The 16,171-nt window shown below is 36.3% G+C and overlaps 2 protein-coding genes across 2 annotated transcripts; one reads left to right on the forward strand and one right to left on the reverse strand.

The window, feature by feature from the left end:
• Nucleotides 1–5,020: 5,020 nt before the first annotated feature.
• LOC146911026 (uncharacterized) lies at nt 5,021–8,113 on the reverse strand. Its single transcript, XM_085729485.1, has 2 exons — nt 6,400–8,113; nt 5,021–6,306 (listed from the first exon to the last, which is right to left on the reverse strand). The coding sequence occupies exons 1-2, from the start codon at nt 8,111–8,113 to the stop codon at nt 5,021–5,023; spliced, it is 3,000 nt and encodes a 999-aa protein (XP_085585611.1).
• Nucleotides 8,114–10,316: 2,203 nt separating this feature from the next.
• On the forward strand, nt 10,317–14,522 carry TPK1 (thiamine pyrophosphokinase1). The gene is made up of 6 exons (XM_085723708.1): nt 10,317–10,489; nt 10,587–10,683; nt 12,724–12,796; nt 12,988–13,089; nt 13,405–13,654; nt 14,073–14,522. The coding sequence occupies exons 1-6, from the start codon at nt 10,357–10,359 to the stop codon at nt 14,189–14,191; spliced, it is 774 nt and encodes a 257-aa protein (XP_085579834.1). The 5' UTR covers nt 10,317–10,356; the 3' UTR covers nt 14,192–14,522.
• The last annotated feature ends 1,649 nt before the right edge of the window (nt 14,523–16,171 follow it).

Here is a 16,171-nt window from a genome sequence, read left to right on the forward strand (position 1 = left end):
ATCCAAATTCCCATATCGTTTCTCAAGAGACCTCCAAAACCTGCATTACCAGGATTTCCAAAAGAAGAACCGTCTACATTGATCTTAATATAGCCTTCATGAGGGAGATTCCAACGAACCTGACGGACCACATGATGCTTACTAGTGGTACTAAGAGCGCAAACCATAGATGCATGATAAGAGATTATGTTGTTGACAGAATTCCAAGTATCTTTTTGCGTATTTTGGAAAATATGTTCGTTTCTATTTCTCCAAATTTCAAAACAAGTTACTATAAACTTGGTACCTGCCTCCATTGTAGCATGATGTTTAAACCAAAGTTGACAGTCCTGCATATAAAAAGTATTAGGAATGGTAGGATAAACATACATCCAAATAGACATTGCTCTAGGGCAATCCCGTAGAGTATGCAAATCACTCTCAACAGCAGCACCACATCTATGACAAGAAGTATTAGAGGTAAGGTGACGTGAGACTCTGAGAGAATTGGTAGGAAGACTACCATGCATCACTAACCAACAAAAATGCCGCAAATTTTCAGTAATTTGTAGCCGCCAAATCCAACTCCAGGTAGTATTGGGCACCATTTGTTGATTTAAATTTTGATCCAACCATCTATAACCATGACTGGCCGAATATATACCATTGGGGGAGCCACTCCAAATGAGTTTATCATCAACGTCACTATCAATGGTAATGCTACGAATACAATCTTGGTAAAACGAAGGAAGTTGAGTGTAGAGTTTGTTGAAGTTCCAAGCCTCATTTTCAAACAAATCACAAAGACGAAGGTCTGTGTCACTAATGTCAACATATGGCACAACATTGCAAAGGTAGGCATTTATCATACCAGACATATATATGTCCTTTTCCGACTCTACAAATAAAATCGGGCCCTAATATTTCCACTGCCTTCACAATAGCACGCCATATGCAAGAATCGACAGGCTTAAAAGAAGAATGCAAAATATGAGTATCAGACATGTATTTGTTCCTCAACATCTGAACCCAGAGCTTCTGTGGTTGGTGTAAAATGTCCCATATGTGTTTTCCCAGTAGAGAAATGTTTGAGTTCCTAGCTGTGCGAATGCCTAAACCACCTTGAGATTTAGGCTTAGTCAAGTTGTTCCAATTAACCCAATGACAAGAGTTTCTTCCCCAAATAAAGGAACGCACAATGGCATCAATATTATCACATATACCTGATGGAAGCCAAAGGTTTTGCATAGTATAAATAGGCATGGCAGTCACAACACTTTTGGCTAAAGTGACTCGACCTGATCTACTCAGTAGATTTCTTTTCCAACCTGCCAACCTACCATTTATTTTGTCTAGGATATAATGAAACTCAGAATTTTTAACTCTACCAGACAACATAGGAAAGCCAAGGTACTTACCAAGTTGTGAAGTATGGTTAAATTGAAGAAGACATTCAAATTTGTTCTTTTTCGGCCGAGACACATTTGAGGATGTCATAAATTTTGACTTTTGAATATTAATCTTCAATCCTGAAGCCAAACAAAAATTTTGCAACACATCTCGGACCAATTTAACTTGTGAGCTCTTCGCTTCAGTAAAGAGAAGACAATCATCAGCAAACAATAAATGGGAAAAACTAGGACCCTCTCTTGAAATACTTATCGGCTTCCAAATGTTGTTAGTAACTTGGTGTTGTATCATTAAAGATAGTTTTTCCATGCAAAGAACGAAAAGATAAGGTGAGAGTGGATCACCTTGTCTCAATCCCTTTTTGGGTTTGAAACTATCAAGTTTTTCACCATTCCACTTAAGGGAGAGAGAGGAAGAGGTGATGCAACTCATGATTAAATTAATAATAGAATGAGGAAACCCAAATTCAGATAGAGTTAATTTCAAGAAGTTCCAATCCACCCTATCATAAGCTTTCTCAAAGTCCACTTTAAACAATAAAAGTCCTTTCTTACCTTTTTTCTTGTGCATGTGGTGAACAATCTCTTGCGCAATTATGGCGTTGTCAGAAGTACCTCTATTAGGAATGAAAGAGCTCTGGAAAGGGCCAATAAAATCATTCAAAAAAGGTCTGATACGTCCTACTGTAACGCCCGTCTTAATTATTCGATTATTTAAAAATATATTTATATATATGATTTACGTGATTTTCATGATTGATATGTGTGAATTTTATGATTCATGAAGTTGAGTGGGTTATATGATTTATAACTGCATAATGTGGAGTATTTTGTTGTGGTGAAGTTGCTATGTTGTTATGACTTATTTTATTATTAAATAAAATAAGATATGAGAAATAAAATAAAAATATTAAAGATTGGGCTGCGTGGTGAGATGAGCAATTAGTAGTGAGAAGAGTAAAAAGGAGAGATAAATAGACAGACATAAGTTAGGAAAAATAGTACGTACGTTTTTGGAGAAAAAGAGAGAAGAACCAAGGAGGGCTGCGATTCTGCTATTATCAGGTAAGGGTGAGACTAATTTTCAATATTATCAAGGGTATAATTCTATAGGATGAATTTGGCATGATTAGATTAAGTTTTGGTGAGAATTGAGAATTAGGTTTAAGATCAATTTTGACGATTGAATCATGAACAGATGTTAGATTGATGCAAAATTAGTGTACAGACCTTAGATATTACTTAAGATGATAATTAGATGCTATTTAGACGAGGGAATCATGTATATAGGTGAAAAGTTGTGATTTTTAGGTTTCTGGCCGTACTGACATTCATCGCTCGCACCTGCGAGCAAGAACACTCGCATCTGCGAGCTAGAACCCAGAACTCGCAACTGCGAGCAATGCAACTCGCAACTGCGAGTGACCTGTAAGCTCGCAACTGCGAGCAGAATGACTCGCCACTGCGAGTAAAGACTTAGGAACCCAGAATGCACGCTTTGCTCGCCATTGCAAGCAAAGTTACTCGCAACTGCGAGTTAGGCCGTTAGTTGCCCAAAATTGTTCTGTTGCGATCCTTTCGCACGTGTAGTCATGAGTTGATCTTAGAAGTAAGAAAGAGGGTTGTTAGGATGCTTTCAGAAGTCCCAGAAGTCTGTTTAGATGACTGAGATTAGTAGTGATGTTGTATAAGAATTATTTAAGATGCTTTATGATGATAAGTGGTTATGATTCATTCCCTTTAATGTTGTTATGTTATTTAAACACTGTCTTACGATGTAAATGTTGCTGGTTGCTGCTGTTGACTGTTAGTGTCTTGAAGTTGCATGAGTCGGTCTATGTTGTTGGAATTTTAAGAAGTTGTCCATGATTATGAGTCGTATGAGTTGTTCACGTCGTCGTCTAAGTCGTTGGAAGTTCGAGTTCATTGCATGCTCATTAAAGTTGGGGGCTTTAGGCCCGGCAGCCTTTGTGCTCATTAAAGTTGGGGGCTTTAGGCCCGGCAGCCATTGTGCTCATTAAAGTTGGGGGCTTTAGGCCCGGCAGCCTTTGTGCTCATTAAAGTTGGGGGCTTTAGGCCCGGCAGCCTTTGTGCTCATTAAAGTTGGGGGCTTTAGGCCCGGCAGCCTTTGTGCTCATTAAAGTTGGGGGCTTTAGGCCCGACAGCCTTTGTGCTCATTAAAGTTGGGGGCTTTAGGCCCGGCAGCCTTTGTGCTCATTAAAGTTGGGGGCTTTAGGCCCGGCAGCCTTTGTGCTCACACGTTGAAGAGCCTATTATGCTCATTTTGTTGTTGAATGGTACCACATGCATTTGCATATCAAGAAGTTTCATGTTGTTTAAGTTGTCAAGTTGTTGTTGAGTTGATAGAGTTGCATGGTCAAAGATGAGTTGTGTTGTCAAGTTGTTGTTGAGTTGATAGAGTTGCATGGTCAAAGATGAGTTGTGTCGTCAAATTGAGTGTTAAGTTGATTATGATTTGCGATGAAAATTAGTAATGGTATTTGATGATTGTACTTGTTATGAAATGAAAAATATGCTAATTGTTAATTGTTGATATGTTATTAATGTTCAAGTTGTTAAATGCATTTTATTAGATTATATGCTTAATGTATTGATTATGAAATATCACCCCTTCTGCGTATATGTTGCCTCGACCGTGGGTAATGTGCAGGTAATAAAGATTAGAGGCGTTCGTGAGTGGACTCCTCACTTGGTGTCTAGGTGCTCTGATACGTAACGGGATGGGGGCTTGCTTTTACTTCTATTCCTTACGTGTCTCTTTTATGAACTAATTTATGAGATTTTCCAATAAGGCCTGCGTGCCAAGACTTTTAGATGTTGAACTATTTTCCGCTGCAACAATTTTAAGATTTTCATGATGTTGAATTTGAAGGATAATTATTATTATCCGTTTTATGATTTAAATGAAGTATGTGACATTCCGTTGTGATCAAAATACTCTGATTTTAAATGAAATTTTTATGTTGGGAAAACGGGGTGTTACACAACTTTTTTTTTTTTTTTTGCATGAAGTGTTACACAACTCATGATTAAATTAATAATAGAATGAGGAAACCCAAATTCAGATAGAGTTAATTTCAAGAAGTTCCAATCCACCCTATCATAAGCTTTCTCAAAGTCCACTTTAAACAATAAAAGTCCTTTCTTACCTTTTTTCTTGTGCATGTGGTGAACAATCTCTTGCGCAATTATGGCGTTGTCAGAAGTACCTCTATTAGGAATGAAAGAGCTCTGGAAAGGGCCAATAAAATCATTCAAAAAAGGTCTGATACGTCCTACTATAACTTTAGAGATAGTCTTCAGAAGCACATTACATAGACTGATAGGACGAAAATCTTTGAAACTCTGAGGGATATCAACCTTCGGAATTGGAACAATCATAGTCTCTGCAAGATTAGGATCAATACTACCAGAAGCAAAAGCATCAGACACCATTTTCCACACATCGTTTCCAACAATATGCCAATAGGTTTTGAAGAAAATTGGTTTAAATCCATCCGGCCCTGGAGCTTTGTAAGATTGCATTGAGAAAATAGCACCTTTGACCTCTTCCATAGTGATAGGCTTGAGAAGGTGGTTATGCATGTTAATGCCAATAGATGGAATATTATTCAATTGTAAACTATGGGGATTGCAAGGGTCATTAGATTGAAAAAGATGCATAAAGAATTTAGTTGCTTCTCTTTTAAGAGTGCTTGCATCCGTGCACCATGTGTCTTCAACATTAAGGCCTGTAATTTTATTTCTTCTTCTTCTGATGACGGCCTGACATTAAGGCCTGTAATTTTATTTCTTCTTCTTCTGATGACGGCCTGAGTATGAAAAAACTTTGTGTTTTTATTACCAAATTTGACCCAATTCTCACGCGACTTCTGGTACCAAAGCATTTCTTCCTGTGCCAAAATCTTGTTATATTCTTGTTGAAGATTCCTTTCAAATATAATAAGATCAGAAGTTTGGTGATTATCTAGTTGCTTATGAACACCTCTAATCCTAGCTTCCAGTATCCTCTTGTTCTTAAATATATTCCCAAATGTTTCTCTATTGAAAGTGATTGACTGAGCCCGAACTTTAGTTAATTTGACTGCGGCTGAACCTGCAGAATTCTTCCAAGTATTATCAACCAAAGGCTCGTAATCCGGATGAGAGATCCAAGCAGCTTGAAAATGAAACATATTGGATTTAATGCTTCTAGATTTAGAACAAATTAATAACAATGGATTATGGTCTGAATTATGAGGAGAGAGAATTTCCACAAGAGCATGAGGAAAAGCCAACCGCCAATCAACATTCATCATACATCTATCTAGGCGTTTTCTAATGTGGGTCCGAGTGTGTGTGCTACGTCGCCAAGTGAAGAAACCACCTTCAGTATCCACGTCCAGCAAATTACAATGATTAATCATATCATTAAATAAAGTTGCACGAGACAAATTAAAAGAGCCACCTGTTACTTCATTTGCGCTTCTAATTTCGTTGAAATCACCAATCATTAACCAAGGTGCCGTAATGATGTTGCGGAGATTCGTAAGATGAGACCACAAAGAGGTTCGAATAGTGTAGATAGCAGAACCATAAACCGCAGTGCAATACCATGAAGCTAACCCTTTAGAAACCATAAAAGTAATGGCTTGAGGTATGCTATTAATGAGAGTAAATTGAAGATCATTTCTATTTGAGAGAATCCAAATACCACCTGAGTAACCCATCGCTTCTTGAATGAAAACTAAAGTGTAGCCTAAAGAAAGCCACATTCTTTCCACTTTGGCATAAACACCATGAGTTTCATATAAAAACACCAAAGAAGGATGATAAGAATTAATGATATCATGAACTTGGCACCTTGTTTCCTTACCTAAGGCACCCCTAATATTCCATGATAAAACAGAAACGTCTTCTAACAAATCCATAAAATAATAATAACAGTAATAATAACATAACAAGTGTTTAACAAACACCACTCGTTATGTTGTCATATGATCTGTCATACCTTGAGTTTCAGCGACCCTTTGTGTAGTGTCAAGATCACTCCCATGAACATTAGGTGAAGCATTATGACTATGATGTGAACTTGTTGCACCAGTTTCATCCACCATGATATTCTCCACTACGTCGTCATTTTCATCATGAAGAAGCATGAAACGAGAACCATTACCAGATATATCTCTCATTTTGATAGTACTTTTTATTCCATTACTATAATCAAAAATCTTTTTACCACCTAGCATGACGGGTTTGACATGTTCACCTTGTGTACCTTGTGTGTTATCTTGTGAGAGTGCATGTGTTTGCTTTTGTGATGCATAGTTTGTTGGTGGCTTTGTAATAACACGTTGCACATTGTTATTATTTCCAATCTCATGTCTTTGCCTTTTGTTGTGGACCCTACCATTGGTTGAATTAATTCCCTTTGCCACATAAGTCGTAGGAGGCACATGTGAATTCCTATTCTTTGTAACCACACCAGCTAAAATAGTGGGCTGATTTTTCTCAAACTTTCCTTTCCTATTAATGTGGGGATTCCTATCCAAAGATATTTGATTCTTCGAGATATTTGTGGCTTTTAAATTACGTGCTTTCCTCTTAACTATCAACCAATCACCATGTGTCTCTTCCTTAATATCTGCTGCATTAATTTCAGATATATTGGTAACCGTTTCTGAATTTTTCTGATGTGTGAAATCTGTTTTCTGCGGCTGTGCACCAGGTTCATAAAGTAGGGTTGATGGCTGTTTTTGATCATTCTGTAAATGTTGAGACGGAGCCCTAAGAGGCGGCTGAGCAATAGGTTCATGTGCCGACTGTTGTGTAACAGAAATGTTTGAACCTTCATCTTTTTGGGAGTGGGACTTGCATTCCCTGGACAAGTGACCATAACAGCCACACAAAGTACATATTCTATGCAAACCTTCATATTCAACCTTGTACCAATGGTTCTTCATCCACACTTTACCAACCACCGACTTATTCAGATTAACCTCAACACACACACGAGCATACCGCCCTCTCGTTACGTCAAGCGTATTAGTATCCACCTTGATTGGACGTCCGACTGCAGAGGCCATCGCCATTAACACACTTTCATCGTAGTAAAACAGATTTAGACCCGAAAAACGAATCCAAACCATGGTGTTCTCCACTTTAGCAGTTGGAGAGGCAAATTCTTCTGACCACTCTTGAACAGTAAGATAGTGATCAAACATCATCCAAGGTCCTCCATCCATTACCTTCTCTCTGTCTGCCTCATGGTCGAATTTTACCATGTAGTAGCCATTCCCGTTGTCCATGATTTGAAACCCAGCTGAGAGTTTCCAAAGCCTGTGAAGTCTATCCCGCATGGTATGATAACCGACCGACTTCCCCAGTAACTTGATAACAAGTGCATCTTTCCATGGTTCACTTAAACCTTCCCAAACAGATTCATCAAAGTGTAACATAGGTAAGCAAGGATTATTATCCGCATACACTATATGTGCCAACTTCTCCTTGATTAGGTCTTTCTTCTTCCTTGGGGCAGAAATCAAATCTTTGTCACCTGTCACCATGTCTTTAAACGAAACCTTCTTTGTTGTTGTATCTTCTCTGTTTCGTTGAAATACACCGTGATCCGGAGGTTTACTTCCCTTGCCACCACTGTTAGATCCTGGAGCAGCAAACACAAAAGGCTGTTGTGGTTGAGCGTTTTCAGAGAGAAAGCTTGCCATAATTCAGACGAGCAAATAAGTTGTCAATCGTAAATACGGAATCAGTAGTAATTATTTAATTTAATTTAAAGACTTACAATATTTAGTTTAATTTAAAATAATAATTATTTAATTTAATTCTTCAAAAAATAATTATTTAATTTAATTTTAAATGATTAGTGAACATGTTACATGAGGTAAAATTCTCTCAACATCTATTTTTTTATCTATTAAGAATAATTAAATTGGTCCACGTAAACTTACTTGATAAGGGATAATGCATACTCCCTCTGGTCTCGTTTATAAGTAAATTTTTACTTTTTAGATTTATTCAATAAATGATGTATGTGGTCTACAATATAGATCACATGCATCATTTATTGAATGAACCTAAAAAGTTAAAATTTGCTTATAATAGTGACCGAATGGAGTATGTACGTAAGAGTCGAAGTTCGGAGCCCGGACACTCCAGTTATTAACCTTTAAGGTGAATTTATCTAGCCGATAGAGTCTAGGATACTAGACAAAAAAAAAACAAATTGTAAGTTTACCATACACATTTAACAGAGTCTAGAATACTAGACAAAAAAAAAAATTGTAAGTTTACCATACACATTTAATTTAGTTTTGATTCATTGGTTGATTTACTCTTTACATACTAAAATAAGTGCCACTTCAGCGCACAAAAATAATCGTTCTAAAATAAATGTCATTTTACCTTTTCAATTTAGCATTATTTAATTTTTTAAATTTTATTTTTATATAAGCAGGTGTTTTTCTGATATATACAACATCGTACATGTTAAAATGCGATAAATGCATTACTTTTTTCAATGTAAATTAATTACAACTTTATTAAAAAAAACTTATTAAATCATATTTTTTTTTTATTAACTTGCTAGATTGGTTGAAAACTTATCTTCAAAAGTTTGATTTACCGCTAGAAAAATAAACATTGAATCCAAATTCTGAGCTCGGGCGGTTAGTATATTCGAATCGAGAGGTTTGTAGGTCTAAATCAAAAAAGGGGTTAGGGATCAAAGACCTAAGGCTGGTAAAGCTATGTTGGGTAAATGGATGGGGAGGTTGCTTTCACGAGGGTCGTATATTTGAAATGAGATCCTTTGCGCCCGATATAGGGTTAATCTGGTAGGATCTGGTCGTCGAGGGCTGGACGGGCCTCTGTGGTATGCCTCTGCATGTGGAAGGGGTCTCCATTCGTAGTACATGTTTGGGTGTTGTGTCCAGTAAAGACTGGCGTTCAATGGGTGTGACTAGGATTGCGAGAGACAACATTCAGACTTACTTTTGGGAGGATGTTTTGGTTGGTGAGGCCCCTTTTAGAGAAAGCTTCCCTAGACTTTTTCAGGTTTCAACCCTAAAATCCTCCTACGTAGGGTCTCCGGGTTTGTGGATGGATGGCAGGTGAGTGTGGTATATGAAACGCAGAAGAAAATTGTTTGTTTGGGAGCAAGAGCCGGTTGTTCAATTGTTAGGCTTGTTAGAGGAGCATCATTTCTCAACTAAATTAGACTATTAGGCTTAGATGTTTGGTAAGCAAGGGGTCTTCTATCTTTCTTCCACGTACGAGTACCTGACAAAGACCACCTTAAATGTGGGTGGCAGAATGTCTATTTTGATAGTACCTCGACGTTATTTGGAATAGTCGAACTCCTCCCAAAGTCAAAGTCTTCTCTTGAAAGGTTCTTAAAATAGAATTAAAAATTAAATTTTATATTGAAAAAATAACTTTTGAAACTTTTAAGATATTAAATGCATAATTTTTCAAAATAAATCTTCTACTTTTAGTTTCTTAACTAATGTCCCAAGACATAAGTTAGAAAAAGAAAAAAAAAAAAAATTGAAAGAAGGATGCAGCGTTGGACAAGATTGACCACAAGAGGGAGACTAGTTAGCCAGCTCATAGATCGTGTATCCGTGGGGACACAGTTGTAATTCAGCAAGGACCTACGACTAATATTAGACCTAGGCAGCTTTACATAACAATAACATAACGGTGCTAAACTTCAAACTTTATCATTGACCAAACAGGTACGAAACCAACAAAACAAATTTACAATTAGTAGCGGGTAGCGTGTTCATTCATTCAACTTTATGATGACGATGACGTGAATATTATTATATGTGAGTAAAAAATAAGAGGAGGATCTTACTAGTAGAAATAATAAATAAATAACGCAAAAAAGGTTGTAGTGAGGTTTTGGAGAAGAGAAGAGAAGAGAAGCATCAATCGTTAGGATAGGATGGAGTTGATGTGTCATTGTTCAACTTTTCTTCTTCCACCGGAAACTTCTTCTTCTTCCGTTTCTCTGACATACGCTCTTGTTATTCTCAATCAAAATCTTCCCAAATTCGCTCCTTTGCTTTGGGACCACGGTATTTCTTTCTGCACCCCCATCCTTTCAATTCTTACCCCTCTTTTATATTATAAGATATAAGATGATTCATGTGTGTTATTGGTTGTTTATTGCAGCTCATATACGAGTTTGCGCTGATGGAGGTGCCAACCGTGTGTATGATGAAATGCCTCTTTTCTTCCCTCACCAAAATCCTTCTCATGTTCGTACCAGGTACAATTTTTTTTTTTTTCCTTCCTTTCCCAATCGGGTTCTGAAATCGTGCACTGTTTTCTACTAGTTTAGCTCCTGGCTTTATGTTTATAACTCTGTGTTTCACCTTTTTTGGGGGCTCTGCCATTCACCGGTGGTCCTATCCACAAAATGATAATCATTTTTTTCAGTACAGTAATGATTTCTGGAGTTTTTATTTTTATTTTTTTAAATAAATAAATAATACTAATTAGGTATAACTATAAGGTTGCAAAATGCATCACGTCTGTGGTTATTCTATTCAATTAGTTTCTTGAAGGTTCCGTAGTTGCTAATTTTTACAAAAACTTCTACATTACGTATTATTTGTGGGGACGGGGTTTTAAATTATTAGTAGCTGCTGCTGGATTTGTGTTAATTGTTTTATTTATGGGTAATAAAATTAGAAAAGGAACCATTGGATCTAACGCAAGTGGTTGATGCATGGACAAGCGTCCTCTACCTTTTTTGTAGTTGAGAAAGGTAGAGTTGACTTTAGACTAAATTTGAGTAAAATAGCAGAAATGGTGATGTTTAAAATGGAGGGAAAAAGATGTTAGAGAAAGTAATTCAAGAGAGAGATAGAGAGAAATGTAGAGAAAGGTTGAGAAATAAAAGTTAGATGATCCAAATCCGTGGGGGCACACACAAGATCCAAATACTTCTGATGCATTGCCATTACTTAATTACTGATTGACCTCAAGTAGGCGGAGTTGGTTTTTCGTTCTAGCGGGACATTCATTTTTTCACGCAAGATTTAGCTACCTCCAACAACTCTAGGAATCAAACTTAAGTAATTTTTCTGGAGGAGAGTCATGTTACCAAATATAAACTCTCCCAACACTATTCTGGTCTTAAGGCATGTATATTTATGCTAATGATGGCCAAATATTAAAGATATGTAACTATTTTATATTACCTTATTTATGTTTTCAGTTCACATACGTGTATAAGAGTGAACTTATGGGTTTTTCATGTATTTTAATTTTACTTAGTAATTGCAGTTACTACCTCATTTTTTGCTATACATGGAAAATAGTATGTTGTACATCTGTTGTCAATGCGGAAATGCGGCGCAGCCAACTCAATTGGCGTGGTGCGGGAGCGGGGCGCGTAGCAGGCGCGGTGGTGCGGCCACTAATAAATTTAATACTAGATACCATACTATTCAAAAAGAAATACTAAAATACCTTAAACATTGCTCAAAATTTCATGAAGTATTCATAATATGTAACAAAAGGGATAGCAAAATCGAAAATGGCTAATACCAATTATATACAACTAGTACAAGTTATTGTTTTACTATTTATAGGTTCGCTTTGGCCGCTTTCCACTTTTGACACGCGCCGACGCGGTCTGGTTCGGTGGTCCTGATTTTTCCGCTATAGCGGTCGGTGCGGCCGCTATTGACAACAGATTATATATAAGTGGAGTCAACAATATCTTTCAACGTGTTGGTTTAACTTTTTTCACAACACACTTCTTTTATTGCTTTTGGGATTGATGTTATTGGCATAAGCCCTCCAGATGAACTTTATTCCCACCTAATGTCTATTTTGTACATGTTTGAATTCACTTTTGAGAGGACCATAGGTGATTTCGAAGACTTCAAATTGATTTTGGTATGTTAAGGGTCCTAATTAGAATTGATTTTGCATCTACAATCGATTCTAACTTATAAGTTAGGAATTATAGCTTTTACGCTCAAATTAATTGTTCAACTCACATTCAATGAACATATCCCCAAACATAAATCATTTTATCTTAAACTCACTTTTAACTAAAATCAATTAAGCAAAATCAATTTTGGCCACGTTAGAACAAATGCACGTGAAGTTTATTTGTTGGAGGATTATAAATTATAATGGACTCACTAAAAGCTCTGTAAAAGTGGTTGTTTTTCTGTGTTACTGGCAGTACTTGTTTTAGTTTTGTTGGTGACTAAAGCTTGGTTTGCCATTATGGGTCTACGGTTAGTCGATTACAGGTATCCTAATATCTAACTGTTGAGTTTTCTGTCAGGTACAAGCCTGATGCAATCAAAGGTGACATGGATTCAATCAGGACAGAAGTACTTGATTTCTATGCAAACCTGGTATCCCTCCCTATCTATATCTTTATGTTTTTTTTTTTGTCAATGTCATGTAATGGAGACAACAATTTAAGAACTCAACTTTCTGGATCACACCAAACGGCTGTTATTGGTTCCTATGTTACTGCTACTTTGTATTTAGTCTTCATTCCATGAATCATGTTGAGGATCTTATGGTCTTTGGCTTCCTGCAGGGGACGAAGATAATTGACGAGTCTCAAGATCAAGACACCACAGATTTACACAAATGTGTTGCATACATCCGTGACCTTATACCAAATACTGATAAATCAGAGGTAAGTTAAATATCTGGTGATACTTTATTATTGTCTTTTGCAAGGGGGAGACGAGGGAGTGAACCGTTGTCAATTTCAACTTCAGGCTTAGATAGTTTTTGGATGAATGAAATTAATTGAATCTTATGTAGTATGATCCCTCATCCATGCTTGATAGTAAAGAATTATTTGTGTATATCTAAAAACTATCTAAGCCTATCACAGCACATAAATGAGTCCTTAGACCGTATCCCTGCTTGAATCTTGTATATTTAGTTGTACCTTTTGCCTTTTGGAATTAATCTCAGCTTGACATATCTCTCAAAATGATGGCAGCTATGCATTCTTGCTGTTGGAGCACTTGGTGGGAGATTTGATCATGAGATTGGAAATATTAATGTGCTGTGTCGATTCTCCAACACGCGCATTATCCTTCTATCTGATGATTGCCTCATTCAACTTCTTCCGAAGAATTATTCGCATAAGATCTTCATTCAATCTTCTGTTGAGGGTCCACATTGTGGACTCGTTCCTATTGGGATGCCATCCGGAAGTTCTACAACCACAGGACTCCAGTGGGACCTCAGTAAGTATTGCATATTTTGTTAAATAATAATGCTATGTGATTATTTTATTTTCTTAAACTGTAAATTTATAACTGTTGAAAATGTGCTTCCAGATGCATTATTTTTATTCTTGCATGACTGTTGTTAATTAGAGTTGTAGGATGGAATACTTTTCCTTGTGTTCCTTATGAGTAAATAAATAAACTAATTATCAGTCTAGTAGAATATCAACACATGACGGTATATGCATGATGTTTTGATCAATCATTATCTTCAATTTCTTTTTTCAATCATTCCGTTGTGATCTTGTTTGTTATGTGTATATGCATGATGTTTTGATCAGTCATTATCTTCAATTTCTTTTTTCAATCATTCCATTGTGATCTTGTTTGTTAGTGGAGTCTGATGATTAACACTTTATTTTGACAACAATTTCAGAGGACACAGAGATGAGATTTGGTGGCTTAGTAAGCACATCAAATATTGTAAAAGGAGATATAGTAACAGTACAGTCTGATTCAGATCTTCTTTGGACAATTTCTATCAAGAAGCTCTAGGTTTTACATGTTGCATACCGCACCTGGCTTTTCATATCTTCTATGTCCATTAATTAGATGGGTCTTATTCCATTTAAAGGCCAGACTTTCTTCTGACCTTTTTTTTTTGTTAGATCTGCTGACCTTTGTTTATGTTTCTTATACTTTTCATTTACTGTACAAATTATGGGAGGGTGAAAGGGAGTTATTCATTGATTTGGGAAGTTATATTCCCAATAACCAATAATAATGGAAGTTTAGGATACAAAGAAGTTACTTATATTCCTTGACTCAGATGTATGTTTTTGTTTTCCATTAATGTAATAAGCCGAATAACGTGTTTGGTACCGCATCTAGGGCTTCTATTCACACAATTGGGATGAAGCTACTAATTGAAGCTTCAATGTAAACGTAGGTTTAATCGGTGTGGGATGCACAAGCAAGCACACACTAAGTTGTCAGAAAAAAAGTTCTCGACAAAAGAGGCAACTGCTTCTCCTTCTCGGACATCAATCCAAGATGGGTACTGAGGTATGCAGGGCACAGTTTGTGTGATCATGAATGCAAATGCCACCCCACATGACATGAGGGTTCTTCGTATTTTTTAATCAACGGGAATAACATACAAAAGAAACAAAAAATAAGCAGAAAGACACCACATAAGAAAAGATAATTAACAATGCAAATGCTGAGTTCGAGACTGTTTCATGCTTGGCAAACCAATTCACACACCACATAAGGAAAACTGCTATTCCAAGCAATTTTTGTTCGCTGCTTTCTCGTATGTGAACTTCGCCTTATTGCTGAGCCTTTTCTGGTTACGAAGGATCTTTTAAAGTTTCTTTTGTAGTAAGATTGGTCTTAACAATAAGAAGGAAACTTCTAAGAAATAAAGAAAAAAAAGATATCTTCATGAATAGCAGTGAACTATCTGAATAAAGCTCCAAAATCAAGATGGTCCTGGATTGCTCAATCAACTGCTGTCAATGTTAAGCTTGACTGAGTTGTCCTCTGCGGATGCCATTTTACAAAAATCTGCTATTGCTGATTGGAATTAGTAGGAGAGCGTTGTACATCACAAATAAGAGGACGGGTGCATGAATTTGATTGAGAATATACCAATTTTCCCATCTAACAAAAGTAGAAGTCAAACACATTAGTATCGCAACAATTGACTAAAGAAAAATATATCAAAAAGGAATTGGAAAATTGGTAGAATGAAAAGAAAGAACGCATTTTTGTTTGAAGGAAAAGAAAGAAAGAACGCATTGATGGATAGTTAGAATATGTTCATCATAATTCAAACCAATTATTCCATATTCCCTATTATTTACGATCACAAGAAATTCCTCATCTATACACGCATCTCTATATTAAACGAGAGAGAAATGATATTCTAACAACCATTTTGTGACAACCTATGTGACAACTTTATCTCTCATACTCACATTATCTTTTTACTTTCTCTCTATTGCTTTGGTTTCCGTGTCACTATCTACTTTTCCTTTGAAAATTGGTGGTTGTCACAAAAGTTGTTGATTTTTGGTTGTTAGAATATCAATGCTCTAAACGAGAATCCTTAACGTTGAATCATTCTAAAATCCAATACACATCTCTATGTTAAACGATAATCTTTATTGTTGAATCATTCTAAAAGTGTGCGGATGAGAGAAGATAATGGAATTTGTTATCGATCGGTCTGAGTCGGATTTTAAAACAGCAATTCAACTCTTAAATTTATAAAAGATAATGCTTGGTATAGCGAATTTTGGTTCACAACACTCTTACAATGGCTTAAACCTATGAAACATGTAACCACATACAAGCAATATTTGTTGTGTTTTTCGTAAAAAGACACTAATTTGCAAAACTTTCGGGATGATATTAGTCGCTATAAATAACATTGCTGAAATATAAAATATTTTAAATTTAATCCACTAATTTATTCGGTATACACAATAAGAATCTACTGCAGTATCTACTATGTATTTGTTTACTAGT

This window comes from Medicago sativa, chromosome 7 (genome assembly GCF_051527215.1).
Source record: "Medicago sativa cultivar Bolivia chromosome 7, Bolivia_mono, whole genome shotgun sequence".
Lineage (NCBI taxonomy): Eukaryota > Viridiplantae > Streptophyta > Magnoliopsida > Fabales > Fabaceae > Medicago > Medicago sativa.